This window comes from Cottoperca gobio, chromosome 16, assembly GCF_900634415.1.
Source record: "Cottoperca gobio chromosome 16, fCotGob3.1, whole genome shotgun sequence".
Lineage (NCBI taxonomy): Eukaryota > Metazoa > Chordata > Actinopteri > Perciformes > Bovichtidae > Cottoperca > Cottoperca gobio.
This window is the reverse complement of record NC_041370.1, coordinates 14740498-14761786: the sequence shown is the minus strand read 5'-3', so window position 1 is coordinate 14761786 and position 21289 is coordinate 14740498. Positions and strand designations below refer to the sequence as shown.

Below are 21289 nucleotides of genomic sequence, written 5' to 3'. Positions count from 1 at the left end.
CAAGAGTCCTTCTCTCTGCTACTGTCACCAGGGAGTCCAGCTCTGTGCCCACTACAGAGCCAGCCCTCCTCACCAGTCTGTCCAGCTGCCCAGCGTCCCTCTTCTTGCTGCTTCCTCCCCAACACACCACAGCATAGAAGAGAGCGCTGGCCACCACAGACTGGTAGAACATCAACAGTGACACAGTGACATCTGTGTATTTCTGCATGTGGCAGAGTTGTGTTGGAAGTCAGAGGTGTAGATGGTGAACAAGACAGGGGAGAGTACCGTCCCCTGTGGCGCTCCAGTGCTGCTGACCACAGTGTCGGACGTGCAGCCTTTCAGCCTGACGTACTGTGGTCTCTCTGTGAGGTAGTCTGTGATCCATCTCACCAGATGTGAGTCCACCCTCATCTCTGTGAGCTTATCTCTCAGGAGTAGGGGCTGGATGGTGTAATGTAAACATGTAAACATGTAATTAAATTACAGTTACTAATCAAAATGTTGGTGACTACAAAAGGGTTACATCAGAATATATTATCTTTGCTAAAAGGCTAATTATATAATAGTATAATATTTTATTGCTTTGTTCCAATATTAATCTCAAATTAGATTGTGTTGAGTATTGTTGTGAGGTTTACACTGCCTGGTATAAATTCAAGTTTTTAGGACTTTTCAGCTTTATTGCCCAGTTTAAAACATTTGCTGGGAAAGTAATCACAAGCGTTACATCACTTTGATGAAGAAATAAAAATAGTTACATTAGCCTACTCATTACATTTTTAACTATAAATCTGTTACCTATCACATTTGTAAAGTAACGTTCCCTACAACACTGGTTGTAATGTACTGCCACTTAATAGGATCAAGCAGGTGTGATCTTTACTGAATTCCCATGTGCAGACGGACTTAATATGGGTAGAAATATTAAGATCTATAAGAATTATGTTGTTGTATTAGACTAGTATTGCCATCACTGTGTTTTAATATTGAGTGAGATTAGGTGATTATATATATATATATATATATATATATATATATATATATATATATATATATATATATTAATACAGTCACTCTAATCCTGAAACACACTGTAGAACAAAATATAAACAAGAAAAAACAGGTTGATGTTGTTCCCGTTGTCAAATCTCTTTGGACAATAGGACACACATAGGAGACAGTGGACAATGGTGAAATAGGAAAAAACTTAGTCATGGTTAGCATGAAGTATGATGGCCTCTTGCTGACGTAAGGCTGAGTAAGATCCATCTGCTGCTCTCTGCTCTTCAGCCAACACTAAATGGATTAAACCTGCTGCACACACAGATCACTGTGTGTACATGTGTGTGTACGTGTGTATGATGCAACGTTGGCATTATGTCTTAAAGAAGGTGGTTACAGAGCAGTCTGTTGTTGCTGCCTGCAGTGTCATCCACATGCTATTGGCTCCCTACTTATTCTATCTCTTAATATGTCATAGGAAATCTTGAGAATATCCTGTATGCCAGTGACAATAACTGTTATATAGTGTCTGATGCACGCTGTTAGTTGCTGACAGTCACAATGTTGATGATTCAGAGTTTTGTTGAAGGCTACATGACTCAGGGGTTACTACCAGTACTCATTTATTTACTCACCCTGACGTTCTGCAGCTAATCCCGAACCTTTGATCTGTGTAGGTGTATGTTTACTCAATCTGCTACCCAAAACCACACTATTTGAATACACATGCAAACCTAAGTAATAGAGAAAGTAATAAATCATCAAACCCCTCACAGCCTTTTTTATTTACTGTAAATCAGGACCTCAGATATTACATTTTCACAAAGGTATCACTGGAAGGAGTGGCACCAAAGTGAGTTGCAGCGCAATGAAACATCTGGTCTACAGCCTCAGCCTCTAGTTATTCATTCTTCATTCTAACTTTTAAAGACTTTTAAATTGTCCACATTTCCCCTGTAAAGTTAAGTCGGATGTTCTTGAAAGTTTAATCACAAACTCTTCAAACTGCCTTTGATCCACCGTTTCTTTCTTTCTTTCTTTCTTTTAAAATTTCACTATGAAATAGCCATCTGATTAAAGGTGTTTTATTATTTGTCAGAATATTTCTTTCTTTTTTAACTTTTGTCTTCCCCACCAAAAAGCACCTTCGTTCAAACTTAGACTAACATAATGTTATGTTTTGTAATGTTAATGTTGGTAGGATGTAGGATTAAAATTGTCCGCTATACCTTTGAAATCTCTGAGTTCCTTTAATCTGCTGTACAGTATAAGAGCAGCATGACGTACAGGAACTTCAGAGCAGCCCAACAAATTAAGATAATGCACTAGTTAGCTGGAAGGTCAAGGTTACCAAACTGCAAGGAGCTGAATGTTTTGCTGAGAGGAACAGATGGCACGTTGAGATTAGACAGCTGACCTGTTTACGGCTTGGCTGAAGGTATTGTGATTCCACATATGCCTCACAGTGAAACATAACAAGCTTTACCTGTGATTTTAATGTAGGTTCCCACCAATCGAGTTTATAACTGGGCGCACTCAATCAGATTCATTTCTCTAGATAACAATACCTTTTTGTTTAGTTCATTGCACGTGAGACATAAGAATAAATCATTCAAAGCTGATAGAGAAAATACTAAATGTCTAGAAAACAAGTTTCATAATCATAACAAGTAATGTTGATCATCTTTCATTACAGCAGATATTCTGCTCAAAGCATCTTAAGATGCATGAACATTTCCCAGTGAAGTTGAGTTTTTCTTACAGTGTTTTGCTTAATCCAGTGATGTCACTGTGGGAATGCAGCAGCCTGAGGTCAGATTAAAAGAATAAGGGGCCAGTTGGCCATGTGTGCGCCAGTTTGGAGTTAGGGCTTAGAGACAGATCAGTGTCGAGGGATATAAAAACCAGCGCACACATAAAGCTCTGAGATCTTTCACTGCAACTGAAAGTTCAAGAAATACAAACAAGGAGAACAATTTATTTGTTTCCAAATTCAAGAGGAATTTAAGATCAAAGATCTACACCAGACATCTGCTCTGCGTCTCCTGTATCTCTGTTGCGGTCTACTCTGCATCAGCAGCCATGGTACTGGAGGAGAACGAGTGTGACTCTATCGTTGAGCCCCAAATCACTGTGAGTATCCCGGAGAGCTTAAGTTAACCTTTCTGCTCAATTCACTGCACAGGTGTAATCCTTGAGCAAAGTTAAAGGACTTTTACCTTTTTTCTGCATAACTACATAAAGAGCCCACTGTCGATTAGGTGTAATATGTATCTAGTTTCAGTTCACATTAAATAAATATATAAAGAAACACTGATCTAATGTGCTGTGTAATTTATTTATTTTGTTTTAGGAGGAGCACATAGAGACGTACTATGGGAATGTCCACTGCATCATGACAGGAACTCCAAGGGCGAACCTTCCTGCCATCCTGACATTTCATGATGTTGGACTGAACCGTAAGTCCCAACTCTCGGCCCCACAATAGCGTGCCAGTTTGTAATGTTTGTATCCTGTGCAGAGATATGCTGTAATATACCTAATACCTAAGTGGGGGGAATATCAAAAACATGATTTTGTTTTTTATGAAAAAAGGATAAACTGTACCTTGATATCCAAGTAAAGAGTGGCACATCACAGCTATCTGATTTATTTTTACAACATCCCTTTGTCTATATCAGCTAAACTGAAGACTAGATTTCCTATGGTTCATTATATAAAACATCTCAGTTTGCATAGATGCATAAAAATATACTTTCTTATATTTAATATCCTCTAAAAACTTATTTTTTACATTTTAATCCAAGTATCTTGTACATTTTAAATGCATATTCAATTATCTCTACACAAATCTATATAGTGATATAGTATATCTTATATTTCTTATATTATGTTATATTATATTATGTTATTTTATTCCAAACACATTTAATGTAATTTTAGTTTTTTCTTCTCACAGACAAGTCCTGCTTTGAGACAATGTTCAAACATGAGGACATGCGGGAAATCGTCAGACATTTGCCTGTTTGTCACGTTGAAGCACCGGGGCAACACGAGGGAGCCAAAACTCTGCATTCTGTGTTAGTACACTGTCTTCATTATACTCTAAAATGTATTTACATTTCATGTTGTAACTATACCATTAACATGAGTTTGAAAGTTGTAAGTGAGTGGATCTCACACCTGCTGATGGTTATTTTGACCCCTCAGATATACCTACCCTACCATGGACCAGCTTTCTGAATCACTCCCTGTTGTCCTCAAACACTTTGGGTGAGTTCATCTGATACTTAACAAACACTTTTCAGTTGGCCTTTCTTAAAAAGGCAGAATATTTCCACACAGCGCACCAGTATTTATCTCTTTTGACCTTTTGACTGTGCTTTGCAGGTTGCGTAGGGTGATTGGAGTGGGAGTTGGAGCTGGAGCTTACATCCTGGCTAAATTTGCTGTGAGTTCAAATTGTGTCAAAAAATCCCATTTGAACGTGAGACAGAGAGAGAACACAGTGTGACACAAAGTTTGGGAAAAATAATGTTTAAATCTTTATTCTTGTCAGCACAGATCATCACTAAACTGCAGTTCCTCCTAGTGTACATGGGCATATATGTAAATCAGATCAATGCCAGAGTTACTGATCAGATCTTTCCTACGCAAAGCTATAAAGATACAATTACACATGTCTACTAAGTCCCAAAGGAGGGATCAAACTTTTACATTTGTTGCTGTCGGTAACAGTAGTCAGTTTATGCTATTCATAAACAACTCTAGATAGGGTACAGAAAGACGGTAGAAACTGATTAAGTTGTAAACACACTCTGCCGAAAAACATGTTGAAAAGTTGTAATGAGTTGTAGAAGTCATATCACTCACCAGTCTGCTGTGTTTGTATGTGTAGCTGAATCATCCCGATCTGGTGGACGGATTAGTTTTGATCAACATCAACCCCAACTCTGAAGGACTTATAGATTCTGTTGCAAGCAAGGTGAGCAATGTGTGGTGTATGTGTGTTGATAACACACCCTGTATGTTGAATAAGAACAACATCTATTTCCAATATTGTGTTACTTACTAGCTGAATGTAATTGAGTGAATGTATTGTGTGTGTTATAGATCACTGAATGGACCCACACACTCCCGGACACAATCCTCTCACACTTCTTTAGAAAGGTGAGTCAAAAAAAAGTGGAAACATCTTAAAAAAACTTGAATGATGAAATATCCAGTGAGTCTTAAATATAGAAAACAGAATGCCTCTGTCTTACTGTCTACCTGTTGTTTCAGGATGAGATCGAGACTAACCATGACCTCATAGCTACATACCGTCACTACATCACAGCAACGATGGACGAGTCCAACGTAAGTCATTTCCTCCGCTCCTACAACAGCCGCAACGCCCTGGAGGTGGAGAGGCCCATCCCTGGAGGAAACATCAATGCAAGGACGCTCAAGTTAGTACAACCATTGACCTTTAAAGACAGGCATAACTTCAAAATTGATAAATAAAAAGTTTTATGTATTTTTCCCATATTATAATGCCCTTGTTTGTGGTAAGAAGTAGAAAGTATCTGTCAATCCTAACTAAGTGTCTTACTTTTTCTGCTTATTTCCCCTGCCTGTCTGATGGTTTACAGGTGTGCCACTCTGCTGGTTGTAGGAGACAATTCTCCGGTTGTGGAGGCTGTGGTCGACTGCAACTCTAAACTCGACCCCACCAAGACCACACTGCTCAAGGTAACTGACGAATACGACAATGAAGCAAACAACCAAATCATTATTTTTTTTTAAAGTGATGAAAAAAAAAACCTTGGACAACATATAATCAAGGCTGCAAACCTGTAAAGATCTATTATTGTCAAATAACAACATCAGCACAAACAGTTTTGCCTTGTAATTAATTTAACTGAAAGTCCATTAACCAAACAACACATAAAGGTTTCATCCCAGACTGAAGCCTAACCTGACCTTTGCACTTTGTTCTTCTAGATGGCGGACTGTGGAGGACTTCCTCAGGCTGATCAGGTCAGCTGGGACATTTCATTTGCTACTACGCTGGAAATAATGTAGAATCTGTGCTCGTGATTGGTTGGTCAATACTTTTTATCTTTCTCTTCACAGCCAGCCAAAGTGATTGAAGCCATGAAATATTTCATCCAGGGAATGGGATACTGTAAGTCACTAGTACTTAACCCTAAACTTAATCTTTAATTAGATCTATTACATCTCTGCAGGTGTCAGTTATAGAAGCTACTCATGAACGCATTATTGTAACACCACATTGGTGTTATAACAGAACATGATAAAGGCAATTATTACAAAAAGTGTATTTTATTGAAAATTGTGCAAAACCTTGATTGAATGAACTCTAATGGCCTTTAAAGGCTGATGCAGAATACAAACCTTGCTCTCCTCTTTCTCCAGTGTCCAGCGCCAGCATGACCAGACTTCGGTCACGGACGGCCTCCAGCTCCAGCATCACCTCCTTCGATGGCTCTCGGAGCCGCGCGCACACCAACGAGCTTCAGCATGTCCAACCAAATGTACACGCCACTGAGGAGAAGCGCGGGCACTCGCAATCTGACGTCTCCATGGAGAACATTTCACACAGAAGTGCGGACCACATCGTCTCAAAGTCCACTGAAGTGGCATTCTAGAGCACACAAAATCGCATGCACTTAAATCAAATCATACCTCATTATAACTAAACTGCCCTTTCATCTGCACTATTTCTTGCTTAAAACTCACATTTTGTCCCTCCATGTGACTTTGTTCCATCTTTCTGTGTCTCTCGCTATTCCTTCATCAATGTATCCATCCTTTCCTACATTTCTGTCTTGACATTATTAGCTCTGTATCCTTCTTTTTTTTCTCACTGTCCCCAATCACATCCTTGTCTACTTTCTTTTCTTTTCTTCTCCTTACTGATCTTATACCAGAGATTCTTCCTCATGCTCTGATAGCTATCTTGATATACACTACATGAGGGAATAACGAAAGCGACATATATTCTTTAAAAATGGTGTGTTTATGTAAAGAACTCAGATGTGTATTCATGTATAATGAATATAATGTAAAGATACAGTATTGCCTAGTGTAAAGACTGGATGTTCATTACTGTAGGTCTGTATTGATTATGTGCACTACAATTGTAGTTAAATTGGACTATTATTATTACTGTTATTAAGACATTCAATGCAATCATTAAAACAGTCATTAAACATTTTACTGTAAATAATCATTCAGCTGGCCCTACAGAGTGAGACTACAAAATGTTGGCTTCACATGAAACAACTCACATTGGATTGTGATTTCCACAGGAATATGAATAACATAATTCTGAGACAATATTGCTTCACAAGATGATGTGACAAAATGTTTGCATTTGATTGTTAGTAGAAGACGATACCTCTGGTTCTGCCACAGATCTTAATACTTTTTAAAAAGTGTCCATCATAAAGCGAAGTATTCTTTTTAAATGAGAAAGAAGGCTTTTGAGATTATAGTTGACTAAATACAGACATTATTTCAGACAACATTTTTCTATCAGGAGCAGCAACCAAACATCAGTAAATGTTCCAGGAACTTCTTGTACTTTGTTTTCAAAGAAAAGGGTAATCTAATTACATCACTCTTTATGTGTGTCAGGCCAAAGGTCAATGTTGTCCATCTCTTTTCTGGGATTCAATTCACCACATGCCAATTACTGCTTAGACTGTCACATACGTCTGTGTAAGCCCTCAACCACATCCTAAAATGAAATCCCTAAAAGAAAGTTGTTTATCAAGTCATTTTGCAAAGAGATTGCACTTTTTGTAAACATGCTCTGATATAATACACTGTAGGCTAACATACAGTCTAACATTGTGTGTTGTTCTGTGTCAACACAAACCATAGTGTATCTCTCCAATCTGTCCACTAGATGGAGATCTATAACCTCTTCTTTTCTCTTTCACTGTGCATCACCAACAGTCATGCACCACTGGGCTCACGTTATTTAGACAAGGCACTCTGTGCTCAATCCAAACTGCTTGATTAGACAACTAAATACAACTCATATAGAATCAACGTATTTCCAGCATCTGCTTGGCTTTTAATATCACTCACCTAGATGGGTGGATCGTTTTTTCAAAATATCTCTTATGGTTCATATTTAGCCTTGTCCTTTCCCAAAGGGCGGGATTAAAGTGCATTCCCTATTTGTTCTATCCCTAAACATGGTCACTGACATACAGATTCCTTATTTTTTGCTTGTTTTTTGCTAATACCGGTCCTGTTAAAGCTGTATACAATTCGTAATTGTTTTAACACATCTAATTATGCAAAAATAACAGTTCAAGGGGGAGTGAGACAAGTAAAGGTGGGAGGGATGATTTCTGTACTATTAATGTGCTACCCCTTTTTAAATCTGTAAACGGATTGTTATGAAAAGTCTATTTGTTTAAAGAGTTTTCAGAAGTAGAAATTGAGACATCTGAGTGAATTCTTATTTCCCTCTGCAAAACAACTTATTTGGCTTCTAAAACCACATTTTGATTATATTCACATCCATTGTGTATATGTGCGATGCATAACATCAACCTCTCTACCTACATTAGACAGTGGGGTTTTAGCTGCATGCACTATAAAGTATGAAGAAGCCTGTGATTTGCAATTGGCTCAAGGTTAATTTCCCTTTCCTTTCTCTCCCATACTGTTTAATTGGATTAATTCTACACTAAACATAATATATTTATCCCAATAGCTGCCAAGCTGTGTGATTGCCAAAAGTGTAAATGTGGGGTATATTGCTAGCCCAGCAGACACTATGACATAATCATGAGTTTTAATCCACCTAAGTGTCTCCCTCGCTTGTGCCATAATTTGCATCACTCTTCTGTTTGGATAAAAATAATCTTTGAACTGAGTGTGTGTCTGCATTTGTGTGTGCGTATGGATATTAGCTGCATGCATGAATGTACTGTGAGTGTAGGTGGGACTGTGTGTGGGCTCGTCAGTAGATGGATTGTTTTGGGCTGTGACTGCGAGACAGTGGTGACACACAGACACAGACACAGCATGATGGCAGTCAGCATCAAAGTCACAATAACGTTGTTTGTGTGTGAGCGTGTGTGTTCGAGGAGCATCTTTATTTCAAAGCTTATTTTGGTTGGCTTACATTATGATACTATGATGAATAATGCATGACAGAAATCTCTGAAGATTTCATTTGAGCACAAGACATCAGCTGCAGCACAACTGTGGGTTCTTACATGTATCTTCTGTTTCCTAATATTTCACTGTGCTTTGGTGCATTGGGCTGCATCACAAAAACACTAAATCCTGCAAATTTCCATCCACTTTGGTTGACATTTGTGATTTATCCTTGAGGTGGATTTCATGGCTGCCCTGCCAACACAGTGATTACTAGCTCAAAGTGGGGCTGACAAAGTGGAGAGAAATTTGATTTCAGCTTCACTCAGTAACACATAGTACGTTGAGATAATAATAATAGTAATAATCTTTATTTGTATAGCACCTTTCATACAAGAATTGCAGCCCAAAGTGCTTCACAGCAAAAACATAAAAATGAGTACAACATTAGACATTAGAGCATTTACAGTACAATAATCACAGTGTTGAAGTAAATCAGTGTGAAATAGCATTACAAATAAATAAATAAATAATACTAATACTAAAAATAATGACTATTTATTCATAGACTCCCCAACAATTGTATCTCCTACACAGCAAGGCAGTTTTGACCACTTATTATTATTTAAAATCAACTTGACGCAAATGAAATAGAGCATCTGCACACTCAAATCTTTTCAACAAATGTTTTACTTTTTAATCAAGTCAATGTCAAAAGCCATTAATATAGACAAAACATTTGGTAGTTTGACAGGTGGCGATGGCAGTTTTGCTTTCACATCGTGCAGTTTATTGTGAAAGAACCCTGCTCTGACACCCCCTTCCCAACACACACCTCTTAAAAGGTCAAATCAAATGAATTAATACTTCCCTATGTGTTAACAAATATGGCGTTTGACTTAACGCAGATTTCATTAAGTGTTTATCATCATTTGAAAACATTTAATATTTTTATGTCTGATATACTTTGTGATATAGTCACATAAATAGTGCTTCTTTTTATTTTGCTACAGCATGTGATTTTGTCATGTGTAAGCCCATGTGCTGAGATGAAAGGACACCTCTTTGGTGTATGAAAGGAGGAGGATTTAAACTACAATTTTAATTTGATTTTAATTGTAATTTTTAATGCGGTTGTTTAAATCGATCTTTTATGACTTGTGTCCTCTCTGTATCAATAGCTTTTATTAGGAATAATAGTTGTATGCTGTTTTTATATATTGTTTCTTTTGCTCTGTTATCAGAATTGGTATAGGTTTATCATCTTGTGAGCACTTGTGGGTCTTTCAGTTGTCGACCGCTGGACATTTAATTTCCAAACAAAAAACGATGGAACTGTATATGGCAATATTATTTTCTCATGTTGCACAACCAAACAATATATACATATAGTATTCCCTGTGTAACCCCTATAAAGAGCCTATCCACAGTCACTGTACAGTGTAAGGCAATAGATTTGGGGTAAACTGAGCTTGGAGAGCTTTACCATCCATGACATCATTTGACAAGATAAATGTAGGAGGGAGTTGTGAAATGGGGGTCTTACATAAAAACATATGGGGGCCCTTGCTGTAGTACTGGACACGTAGGGCCCCTCTCCTCTCAGCCCAACCAGCTGCAGCCATATTGGAAAAGCTGCTCCAGCAGCAGCGGTGCTAACAGCTAGCGTCAGTGGACACCGACTACCGGGCACGGCGCTGTTGAGGACAAAAACAGACAGAGAGAGGGACTCATAACGGAGAGATACAGCCACCAAGCCGGTTCTGATATCAGCGCGTCCATACATATATAAAACCCAGGCTTACTGTTTGGAAAAGGTGGCTGGTTACGGAGAGTAGGTGCGGCCGGGCTCCAGGGCTAAAGCGGGTGAGTATTGATCCTTCTGGGGGGCGGATTAAATAGGAATAGCCCACCGTTAGCGGAGCTAGCTTAGCATTAAAGGGGGTAACACACACAGACAATGGGGTTAATGCAAATGCATTACGCGGGGGGGTGTTTATAGGAGCTGCTATTAGGATTTATGGTAACATTTCGTGGACTGAATGTTATGAAATCCTGGTCATTTTGACTCCGCGGAGTCATTTGTATTCCTAACAGACCGACAGTGGTGCAGTGGCCGAAACCACCCCTCTCTGTTTCTCCGGTTAGGTGCAAAGGTCTAAGCCAAAGAGGATTTCTGTCATGCAGAGCAACAACGCCATGGCAAAACATCTGTGTTTTGATGAATAACGAGTTGCTCATACAGAGACTAATTGTTGCAAGCAACGGTTTTTAGACAAAAGGGGGCAGTTCTTACTTACCCTGTGTGTCTCAAGTGTTTTGGGTTGCTTGCTGCCTTGTCAACCACAATACTGTATTGTTGTGAAATGTATTAATATTTGAAACAGAAACATATTATTCCTTTTGCATGCTTAGTGTGATTTTAAAGTATAATTTCAGTTGCAGTGTCAACATTAACAGAACTAAAGATGGTGCTGAGCCCGGTGCACAGCACCTATCTGTGGATGGGATTTGTCAGTTTTAGGTTTCAGGGGTTTTGGAGTCAAAGCTGCCTCCTACAGATTTCTGTCTTACTTCCTTTTTTCCCTATCTTGTTTCTTGCCTCTATTTGGCTGTTGCCCCTGATCACATCCCTGTACACATCCTCCTTAGTTGCAGCCTAACTGGAGGACCAGGACCCCAAAGTCCTCAGACATTTTGACTGATTGTGGACAAAAAACGGTCTTCATATTGAATGCCTATCTGAGAACATATTTATACTTGAATAAAAGTCTGAATAAATCGTCTCACTTTCCAGTAAAAAAACTCACAATTTGATTAAATTCTACTAATAATCGAGCGTCCAGCTATTCATGTAAAAGAGATATGAGAACATTTGTTGTAAGTGAATTATTAGTACATGTAACTTCCTGGCATTTCTATGAAGTCACGACACTATCCGTCCAGCACAATCACTGTACAGTGTAGATATTATTGAAGGTCTAGTTAATGTTTGCTAGATTGCATATCCAGTCAATGCTGTGATTCATGGATTTTTCCCCCCAGTGTTGTACACAGGTCTACAGTCAGATATATAACAACCTGACTCGTGTGCACTCTGTCGTAACACGTTATTTAAATTTAAATGTCTGATTATTGTGTAGATATGAATCTTTCTCACTTATCATTATTTTCATACACGTGTTATTCACAAAACAGATGAAGGAGGGCTTGCGCTCTTTCTTTATTTCTCCTTGCCTCCTCTCCCATTACTTCCACTAACCTAAAGAGGCAGGGATGTGGAAAAAACATTAAGGATGTTGGATCAATCGTTTACAGCCGCCCTGTTTTCAGTCAGGAAAAGATAAAGATGAGAGGCAATGGATAAGATGGGAAGCGGAGGGAGAAGTAGTTTGAAGAGGATTAGATATGAGAGCTTAGGAGGAGGAGGCAGCTGTTTGGAAATGAAACTCAGCCCCCAGGTGTGTCAATCCGAAACAATCAGTGGGCGGGTGTTTTCCCTCTGCCTAAGTGACAGCATACAGTACAACTAGGAAGTGGAGAGAGAGAACAGGAACATATGTGATTTAGTAGAGGTTCAGTCCTCTGTATGCCGACTGCCAACATGCAGTTCTGGGATTTCCTGGGCTGCACCGATGGAGGTATGAACGTGTGTAGTCATACTGATGTGTTGGGCTGTTATTGGACTTGTGTATGGGTGCTCTGTGCTCGGCAGGTAGAGAGGGGTCGGGCAGGTTTGAGGGCTGGAAAGGAATTTGTGCTGCTCACCGCCGTGCAAGCAGTTGCATGTGAAAAGCTCACAGACTGGTAGTGTGTGGAGCATAAACAAAGACGCTGAAGCCTCTGATACAGTGTCAGCCTGCTCTGTTTTCCTTTGATAAACCTGATTGGTTGCTTCTGACAGCAGATTTGACAAATGAATAAATTAGCACTAATTGTTTGTATCTGTAGCCCTTACTTTTGGGGAGGATTTTGCTCTCTAGGCTTGACATAGAAACATGTGTGAAATTAAATGTGTGGTGCCAATATAGAGTATTATTACCTGGAATTGTATGTTTCTATTGTATGAATGGTGAACAATTTTAAATTCCCACAAACCAAGAGATGGAGCATAAGAACCACTGCTACCACTACACTTATTGCTATTGCTCCAGCTGTTACTGTCACTGCTATTCTCACTGTGACTATCACTACCACTGTGACTGTCGCACTTCATAGGCAGTGGCACCTGTGACAGTGAAACACTCAACACTGACAGCTGTCATTTACAACCTGCTTATTCATAGCAGTCAGTTTAACTGTATGTAAGATGAACTTTGAATAGGTCTGTGTATTGGCAAGAATCTGGGGATACAATACATGTCATGACGATACAAGGGTTATGATTTAATATATTGCGATACTGTAAGCAAGGTGATGTATTGTGATTCTTTTTTTAAATCTTATTTTCAGAAAACTGTCATAATATAAAGAAGTCACCACTATAAGCATAAAAGCTGAGGTATATGTTATATGCAGTTATATGCAGTCAGAACTGTGGGATCTGTATTTTCACTGATCACAGTCCCTGTAACATCCAGCATCATAATGCAACACAAAATGAACCACTTTCTGCCACAAATCTTTGCATATAAACTATTAATAAAACAAATGTTTTTGAGAATAAATACAGTATCACAAAACATAATATTGCGATACTCGAGTGTATCGATATTTTCTTACACCCCTAGCTTTGAATTTATCACCCTTATACGCTTCTGTTTGGTTTCTTTTGTGTCATGACCATTCATTCTTTTAAGTCATCCTATGCATCTAAACCTGCATTCACACAAGCAAAAAAAGGTCTAGATTACACACCTTGTATGTGGCTCACATCAGATTTCTTCGTTTTTAATCGCACAGAGAAACTGCTTGAAATCTGGTCTTCTTGACTCTTTTGAGGCGAGGACGTCTGGTCAGACCAGTACCACAAAGAGTTAAACATCCCATCTCTGTTTCTGTGTAAATGCAGCTAAACAACCACAGGTCACAGCTCTCAAATGTCACTTATTGTGTCCACAGGGCTATACGTAGGACTGCAACTGACAGCTGTGTACGGGTAGTGATACATACATGAAACGTCTGGCAATTGTTACTTTAGATGGAGTATAAGACGTGTTACAAAGCAAATAGCTATCGCTTTAGTCACCTTTTATATAAAAAAAAAAAAAAAAAAAACACATTTATGCCTGTGCAGTTGAATACAGATGTTCCTCAGACATTGCCGTTTTATAAAAACACACACACCCTCTCTTCTATATATATCTATATCTATATCTATAAAGGATGTAAAACTCTGCCTCATGATCTCAGTTAAGTTGTGTTGTCTCAGGTTGTGCCTCAATTGTGGTTACTTTATTGTTTGTATTGAATTGAATTCCAGAACAGTTACCTCCAACACCCATCCTCTGCCCCGGGCCATGTTTTCTGCTATTGCATAAATAGCTATAGCAAAGATACTGCTCCTAATACTGGGATGGGTTAAATGCATTTTCGAAACCTGATCGACTGTGTCATATTCTTCCCACTGATATAGAAGAATACAATGCTAGATCTGGAGCTTATTTATAACTGTTGTTGAGTCCATGTTTGTTGTAGCTATAGTTGTCATTTCTTTTGGGACAGCACAGCAGCAGGTTATCTGTGAAGACCAGTAAAAGCTGCTGTTGTGTCATCAGCCTTCCCCTATTTGCATCCATAGCTCGCTGTTTTGTTTAACTTATTCCATGTGATCGGCACACGCTGTCAGTTACTGTGATTTTAAAATAGCTTGTATTACACCTCATCAAAATATACACTTTTTGTTTTATGTTTATTCTTTACATATAAGCACGTTTGTGTGACTTATTTGACACTCCTCTATCTGATATTACCTTTAGGCCAGGCAATATGGAAAAATTATTATACACATAATTGGAACACCTCTTAAATCTATATGTATGGGATTTTAGTTGATATTTAACACATTGGACTGCATGGTAATGGAAAGTCAAACTGAGCCTTTCCAGATATCATTAAGAATATCAATATTGTCCAGATACCTCCTTTTTCTACATAATGTTTTAGAAGTTCAGTAAGTTATAAACACATGTCTTTGCTATGTTTTTGACTCTATTTAGCATTTCAAGCATAACTGCATCAAAAACATTGTGATTAGAGAAGCAGCCAGAGGACTAAAATAGCTGTCAAATATATATTTACAGTACGGATAAACACGAGTAGCACTGGAATCATTTAAAATTTTGACGAATGTTTCCACTTACGAGGATGTTTAAGTATGTTGGTGTAGAATCAAGTGAGCCTCAAATGTTTTGAAAGTCAGACCAAACATATTAATCCATGGACTGAAAGCTCTGGCTGTAAAATGTTGTATCACAGTTGTTTGAATCCTTTCTCTTGTTCCTACCTCTTTTTGTATGTGACCGCAGACGCATTTTATCGAAGTAGCTTACATTGGGAGGAATTCATATAAAAACGTACAGCAAAGAAATGTGAGTGTCTAATAGCCAAATCCTTTTACTCTCAGTTCCTGAAATAATTGAGAGATGTGAAGCTTCTGTGGGACCACAGAGAGATGCAGTGGTTTGGATCAATGTATTTGTGAATGTCTGTACGTGCACACTGAGGGAGAGCCATAAAACGTCTTGTAAAAAGGCTTGTTTGTGTAAAGAAATTGTCTTTGTATAAAGCGAAACTATAAATCTCTAAATTCAGGGGAAACCGTGAGAAGAATAGGAAGGCATAAAGAGGATCTGAGAGTGCATGCTGGAGTCATGCCCTGTAAAACCCGACTTTATATAAAGCCAAAAAACATTTACTCTTCAAATAACGTCTCTCACCAAAGAATCATTGTGTTCTTCTGTCTCATTATTGACTTGATGCACTTCATAAACAGATAAACATCATTTACTTGACCAAACAAATCCCTAGAGTGACTTGAAATGGGAAACATAAAAAGGATTGGGGTCCTCCAAAGTAAAATATGGATTTGTTAAGTTTTGTATATAATGAATCTTTGTTGAATCTTCTTTTTTTTTGTAAAACATTCCGGTAGTAATTTAGATAATGGCAAATAAGTTATCTATCCAGCAAAACTTGGGTTTAACATGATTTCTTTGGATGTCAGTCAGTCTTTGTTCTTACATAATAAGATTTTCTATTTAGTTGCTTCACGTCTTTGACACAATAGATTCAATTAAAAGAAGAGTGTGTGTGGTTGAGTGTATTTGTTGTTGGGAGGGAAATAATTGACGACAGTCGGTGATAATGTTGACGAACAGATGTGTGAGGGATGCAGCAAACTTTGTGTACTTCTGAACTCTTGATATTGGCGCACTGGAAAGTGTAGTGCATTATGTTCAAGCATTTATACACACAGTTCAACAAATTGAGCATGCAGCTTCATTTGATTAGCAAATGAACCTCCAGGATGGCCTCTTATGTTGGCCAATGGAGGGTTTTAACGCAGGTGCTTCAACAGACAACATGTGAAAATGTTTTAGTGACGTAAGCACTTCAAATGCCAAACATATAAAAATACAGATGTGAAAAATGGCGCTGTTGTAAATAAGACCATTCTCTGTCTTACTTCCTTATCTCTGCAGTACTCCCATTACTACACTAATGTTTTTATAGCTGCTTACAATGACAACTACCTCATTAAAGCTGTAGCTGCTAGTGCGCTGACTTTATTCTTCTCACTGATGTTGCACTCAGTGCAGCGCCGCTCTATTCTACTGTATTGTACTCTATTCTGACAGGCTGATCAGTGCAGGCGGGGCTGCAAAAGGCTGCTGCTGTTTTCTTGATGAGACTGGAGTTGTGCAATGCCCTTAGCGTGGTGTCAACTGTAGCGTAGCCTCTGTGGTTTACAGCCAGAGGCAAGAGTGGGAGAGGGAAAGAAAAAGACTGCGAGCGTGAGGGGGAAAATGTGATAGAGTAGGAGGGAGCAGCTCTGTGCAGTGTTTATGCAAGTGAAAAATGTTTTTAGCAGTTCCAGTGGCAGATGTTTCAGTACTGTTTTAATAACAGGTTCTAGTTTTGGGTTTATTATTTGTGGATGCGAAAGATTAAAGTTGTGTTTGAAGCTAGGTCATTTCTGGTGACATTGAGAAAATATTTCTGCCTAGATGTTTGTTTGGTAAGTCCCTTTAACATAATCTGTACGTGTGGTGATGTGCAGCTGTCGTTCTTCTGTTAACTACTAAAAACCTTTGAATATACACTTGCACAGGCAGCTGTATTGGGAAAATGTTTTGGCAGTTTTCAAGGGCAGTAGTACTTGAGCATTTTATTCATAAATATATTTATACACCAACAGACATTTCTATGTATTTTTAAGCTTTTTCTGCACTGCCAGTCCTGGCTAAATAAAATGCTTTAAAGTGTGACGGTTCCTTAAATGTTACATTTTGAATTTTACACTCGTATTGAGGGAGAGGGGGAATATTGCCAGCAATGGTGTTGTGTTGCTTTTGTTAATAGCATCCTACTTGTAGCCAACATTTTGGACACAACTCTGCCAGGAACAAATTGGATTATGTGATTAGAGGAAATTAAGTGGCAGAACACACACACACACACACACACACTCTTGCTCACACGCACAGAGAAGCAGTGATTAAACCAAGTAAAATAAAAAATAAAAATGTTATAACTTAATTGCCGTTTATTGTACAATAGTCCTAAACTGTGTCCCAATGCTTTACTACATTATTATCTTTACCATATTTCACACTAGAAACAGTGAGTAAAATATGCAAACTTTTAATATTGACTCGCTGTACTTTGCATAAAGGAAATTAAGAAGATACTCGCGTAGTGTCCCAATTCTCATACTGTGTATTACTTTAGTATACTGTTTTTGCAGTTAGTACAACAAATCAACAGACTTCATTGTTTTATACTAACATTGTTTTTTTGGGAATATAAAAAAACAATCAATGTTTGTATAAAATGTAAAAAAAGTACATTATACTATATGTAGCAAGAACAATAGTATATAGTACGTAATGCACATTAGTAGTAGGTGATATGAAACAGCTTTTATCATGCACAATCTAAGACAAAGCCTTGGCATCCTAATTAGCACCACAGTCTGTTGCTTAGTAACAGAACCGCGTAGCTTCACAGTGTTGGACATGTCCTCATGTTGCTCATTTTGGTGCCTTTTTTCTGTGAGATTGTGAAGAGCGAGGGAAAAGATGGGATAAAAGAGTGGTGAGGAGAAGGTGACATGCAGGTGGTTATGAGACCGATCTGAGAGCTGCATGAGGCCAGTGGGTGAAGTTATTACAGCATGACAGAGAAGATATATTCTGCCAAGTCATGATTCTTCGCCTCGCTCAGACTGTCTGGAATGTAGCTCATATTAAATCCTCCTGTTCATTAGAGCCGCTGCACAGTCACTGGCTGGTCACTGCTGACATGTGAACCAGTGATGTGCTTAGAGCGATTACAGATTGACTCCTGTCAGTCAAACAAACCAAACATTGTAATCAACTGGTTTGGACGGTTGGACTTTCCAAGTGATGAAAGTCCTCTTCGATATATTGGTTAGTATTGGTCCGGTAATTAGTTGAGGGTAATTTTAATAATTGTTTCTGCTCTCTTGCCATCATACTCTTTTCTCGCTCCCTCCACCTGCCTTCTCGTTACCGTTGTCTCCTTCTGTTTCCTTCTTTGCACTCCCTTTTTTGTCTTTCTCTGTTGTGTTGTAGACGGATAAGTAGAAGCTCATGAAATTGGCCTTGAAGAAGAACACAGTATATGAAGAGCAGTAGCCCGTTATCATACATACAATATTGAGTTTATCAGTGCAAACATGCAAGACAAATCTGTGCCTATCAAGTGTGTGGTACTGACAATAAATGTATCATTTGAATGGACAATAATTGCAAAATGGTCAGGAAGAAACACTCGTACAAAACAATCTTACAGTAACTTAATCCACTACATGAAGGTACTTTGTGAATAATTCACTCCAACACTGTGATATACATGTCATTTAGTAAAATCTTGTATTTTCTCTCTCTCTGTTCCAGATATTTCCAGAATATCATACTCCGCTGGTGAGTATTTATTTATTCTTGTTAAATACTGTTGAACTTCCTGTCAACTAATGGTAGAAAGTCAACTTTTTTACTGGTGTGTAAAGATGTTTGTCCTGCACTAGATGACAACTATGGCACAATGCATACCTGTAGGTGTAGGTGTAGGTGTGTGTGTGTGTGATGTGTGTTATTGTATTATTATTGCATCAATAATGGAATACAGATTTGTTTTTGGTCAGAATTGCCTGATGTCATTTTTGATATCGACAGAACCACTAAACGGAAATGATTTTTCATGGTTTAAGAAAGATATAGATGAGACACTTTATGGCCCTTAGCACCAGTCTCTCTCCATGGGTGTTGCTAGGTTACAGTTGATGGAGGATGTTGTATATTTTGGAGCTGAGAACTTGTCATTCCTGAAAAGGACAAAAACGTAATTTACATTTCTTGACCTTAACTTTGGCAAGACTCTAGTGGGAGATGTGTTTCCAAAGTTGAGGTTAAACTTGAGGTTGGTTGAAACTTATAATGAGACTTTGACTTTGCTAAAAAAAAAATGTCACAGTAGCATGGCACGCAGTGTATAGGTGACGGGTAAACTGAACATCTGTGGCCCATAACAGCCCTGGGAATACTCTCATTCTCAGTACTGCTGATATGGATCACAAGTTCATTTTTAGTAGAGCGCATACTGAACATAACATTTAGCCTCTGTAACTCCGGCAGGATTTATAACATGCAATCATTTTAAGTGGGAATAAGACTCACAATACAAAGGAAGACAGATCAGACAGAGTTATAGCTCACAATTTGGCCGAGTCATTTAAGCACCACATGCGGTTTAAAATCTAGTAAATCAATGGAAACTAACATAATAAAGAAAACTACAGGTATCAATTTATTGAATTTACAAAAGTCAAAGGATGTACTTATTTCGTCCTGAGCATTTCATATGGCTCATTCTTATGTCATTTGAGTCATATTTGTAGCGGCACTTTCTACTTGTATATCGTATATAGACCTGCTTTATAATCAAAACAGACATGGAATTCTAACTTTTTGCAATATGGGACCTTTAATTGATTATGTTTGTTGTTGAGACTGTCCTCCTGAGAAAAAGGACAGCGTCATTTCAAAACGACATATGGGTACGTTGCAGTGACGAAGCTCTATAGTGGCTTGTAGTATTTATGACCACAGCAAAGGAGGATGTCGGTGACGACGTTACAGAGCGGCGTTGTCCGTAAATTGACGTAAATGGATGGCTCAACTTAATCTTCACGCAGCCGCGTCATCACATTATTTCTTTTCCAACAGATTTGATTTGTAACGATGTTGTAAGGCACTGACAGATGATGTCCTGTGTATAGGAGCGTCAGGTCAGATAATGCTTCTTTGTGTCGTTCTGAAAGGCATTTACAAAACAATGTCTTTAATTTGGAGTCCTTATTATTAAATACTTTAATACATACCTATATGCTCTGCATCAGTTAGTGTTACAAATAAATCGCAGTGTGATTGTTGTCAGTGTTTCGCAGCTGGAAGCTTAGCTGGAAAGCGTTCACATTCATCTTGCGCTCTGGCACATCAGAAGAATTGAATGCCAGGGCTTTATTGTCATTAAAGAGCTGGCATGCTGCAGGAGCAGATAAAATGTGTTTGGAGAGGAGGAGAGACAACAGAGAAGGAGGACAGAGGGCAGACCTGCTGACGAATAATGAAAATGAAGGAGAAAGCTGTTGTTAGGGGTCAAACAGTGGAATGTATATTTTCAGTGGCTAAACATTAATCCTGGTAAACTATGTGTGTGTGCTGGGTTTGTGTTTGGTTTGTGTGTTCATGTGAGGGCCTCTTTATTAAAGTTGGAGTGTTGATTGAGAGTGTGGTCCTATTAGCATATTTATAAGTGCTGTCCAATCATCTTGCCTAATGTCTACAGCAAGTGTCAGTGACGATATTTTCTCCTCCTGTCTCTCTCCTTTTGTTCTACACACACACACACACACACACACACACACACACACACACACACACACACACACACACACCCTGCCTCTGCCTGTTAGCGTGTGGAGCAGCCT

The 21289-nt window shown here is 38.5% G+C and overlaps 2 protein-coding genes across 9 annotated transcripts in view; both read left to right on the top strand.

Moving 5' to 3' along the window:
- Nucleotides 1-3066: 3066 nt before the first annotated feature.
- On the top strand, nucleotides 3067-6638 carry LOC115021068 (protein NDRG1-like). Its single transcript, XM_029451197.1, has 12 exons — nucleotides 3067-3117; nucleotides 3338-3443; nucleotides 3944-4064; nucleotides 4195-4257; nucleotides 4375-4435; nucleotides 4883-4969; nucleotides 5098-5154; nucleotides 5269-5435; nucleotides 5619-5718; nucleotides 5971-6006; nucleotides 6103-6154; nucleotides 6406-6638. Exons 1-12 carry the CDS (start codon nucleotides 3067-3069, stop codon nucleotides 6636-6638), a joined length of 1134 nt encoding a protein of 377 aa, XP_029307057.1.
- A 4050-nt stretch (nucleotides 6639-10688) lies between these two features.
- Nucleotides 10689-21289, top strand: part of ptk2ab (protein tyrosine kinase 2ab) — a 61083-nt gene continuing 50482 nt past the window's right edge. For 4 of the 8 annotated variants that reach the window (XM_029451433.1, XM_029451438.1, XM_029451434.1 and 1 more), the window contains exons 1-2: nucleotides 10690-10980; nucleotides 19197-19223. The gene's annotated coding sequence lies outside the window, so the exon portion shown is untranslated. Of the gene's footprint in view, nucleotides 10981-19196; nucleotides 19224-21289 lie in introns of all 8 variants that reach the window. The other 4 variants (XM_029451436.1, XM_029451430.1, XM_029451439.1 and 1 more) reach the window with 3 other exon arrangements.

Excerpts from the sequence above, each read along its gene's own strand:
- LOC115021068 (XM_029451197.1), top strand. The coding sequence starts at position 3,067 with ATGGTACTGGAGGAGAACGAGTGTGACTCTATCGTTGAGCCCCAAATC. Across the intron at positions 4,065-4,194 it reads GCCAAAACTCTGCATTCTGT|ATATACCTACCCTACCATGG; the intron begins GTTAGTACACTG and ends TTGACCCCTCAG. Across the intron at positions 6,155-6,405 it reads CATCCAGGGAATGGGATACT|TGTCCAGCGCCAGCATGACC; the intron begins GTAAGTCACTAG and ends CTCTTTCTCCAG.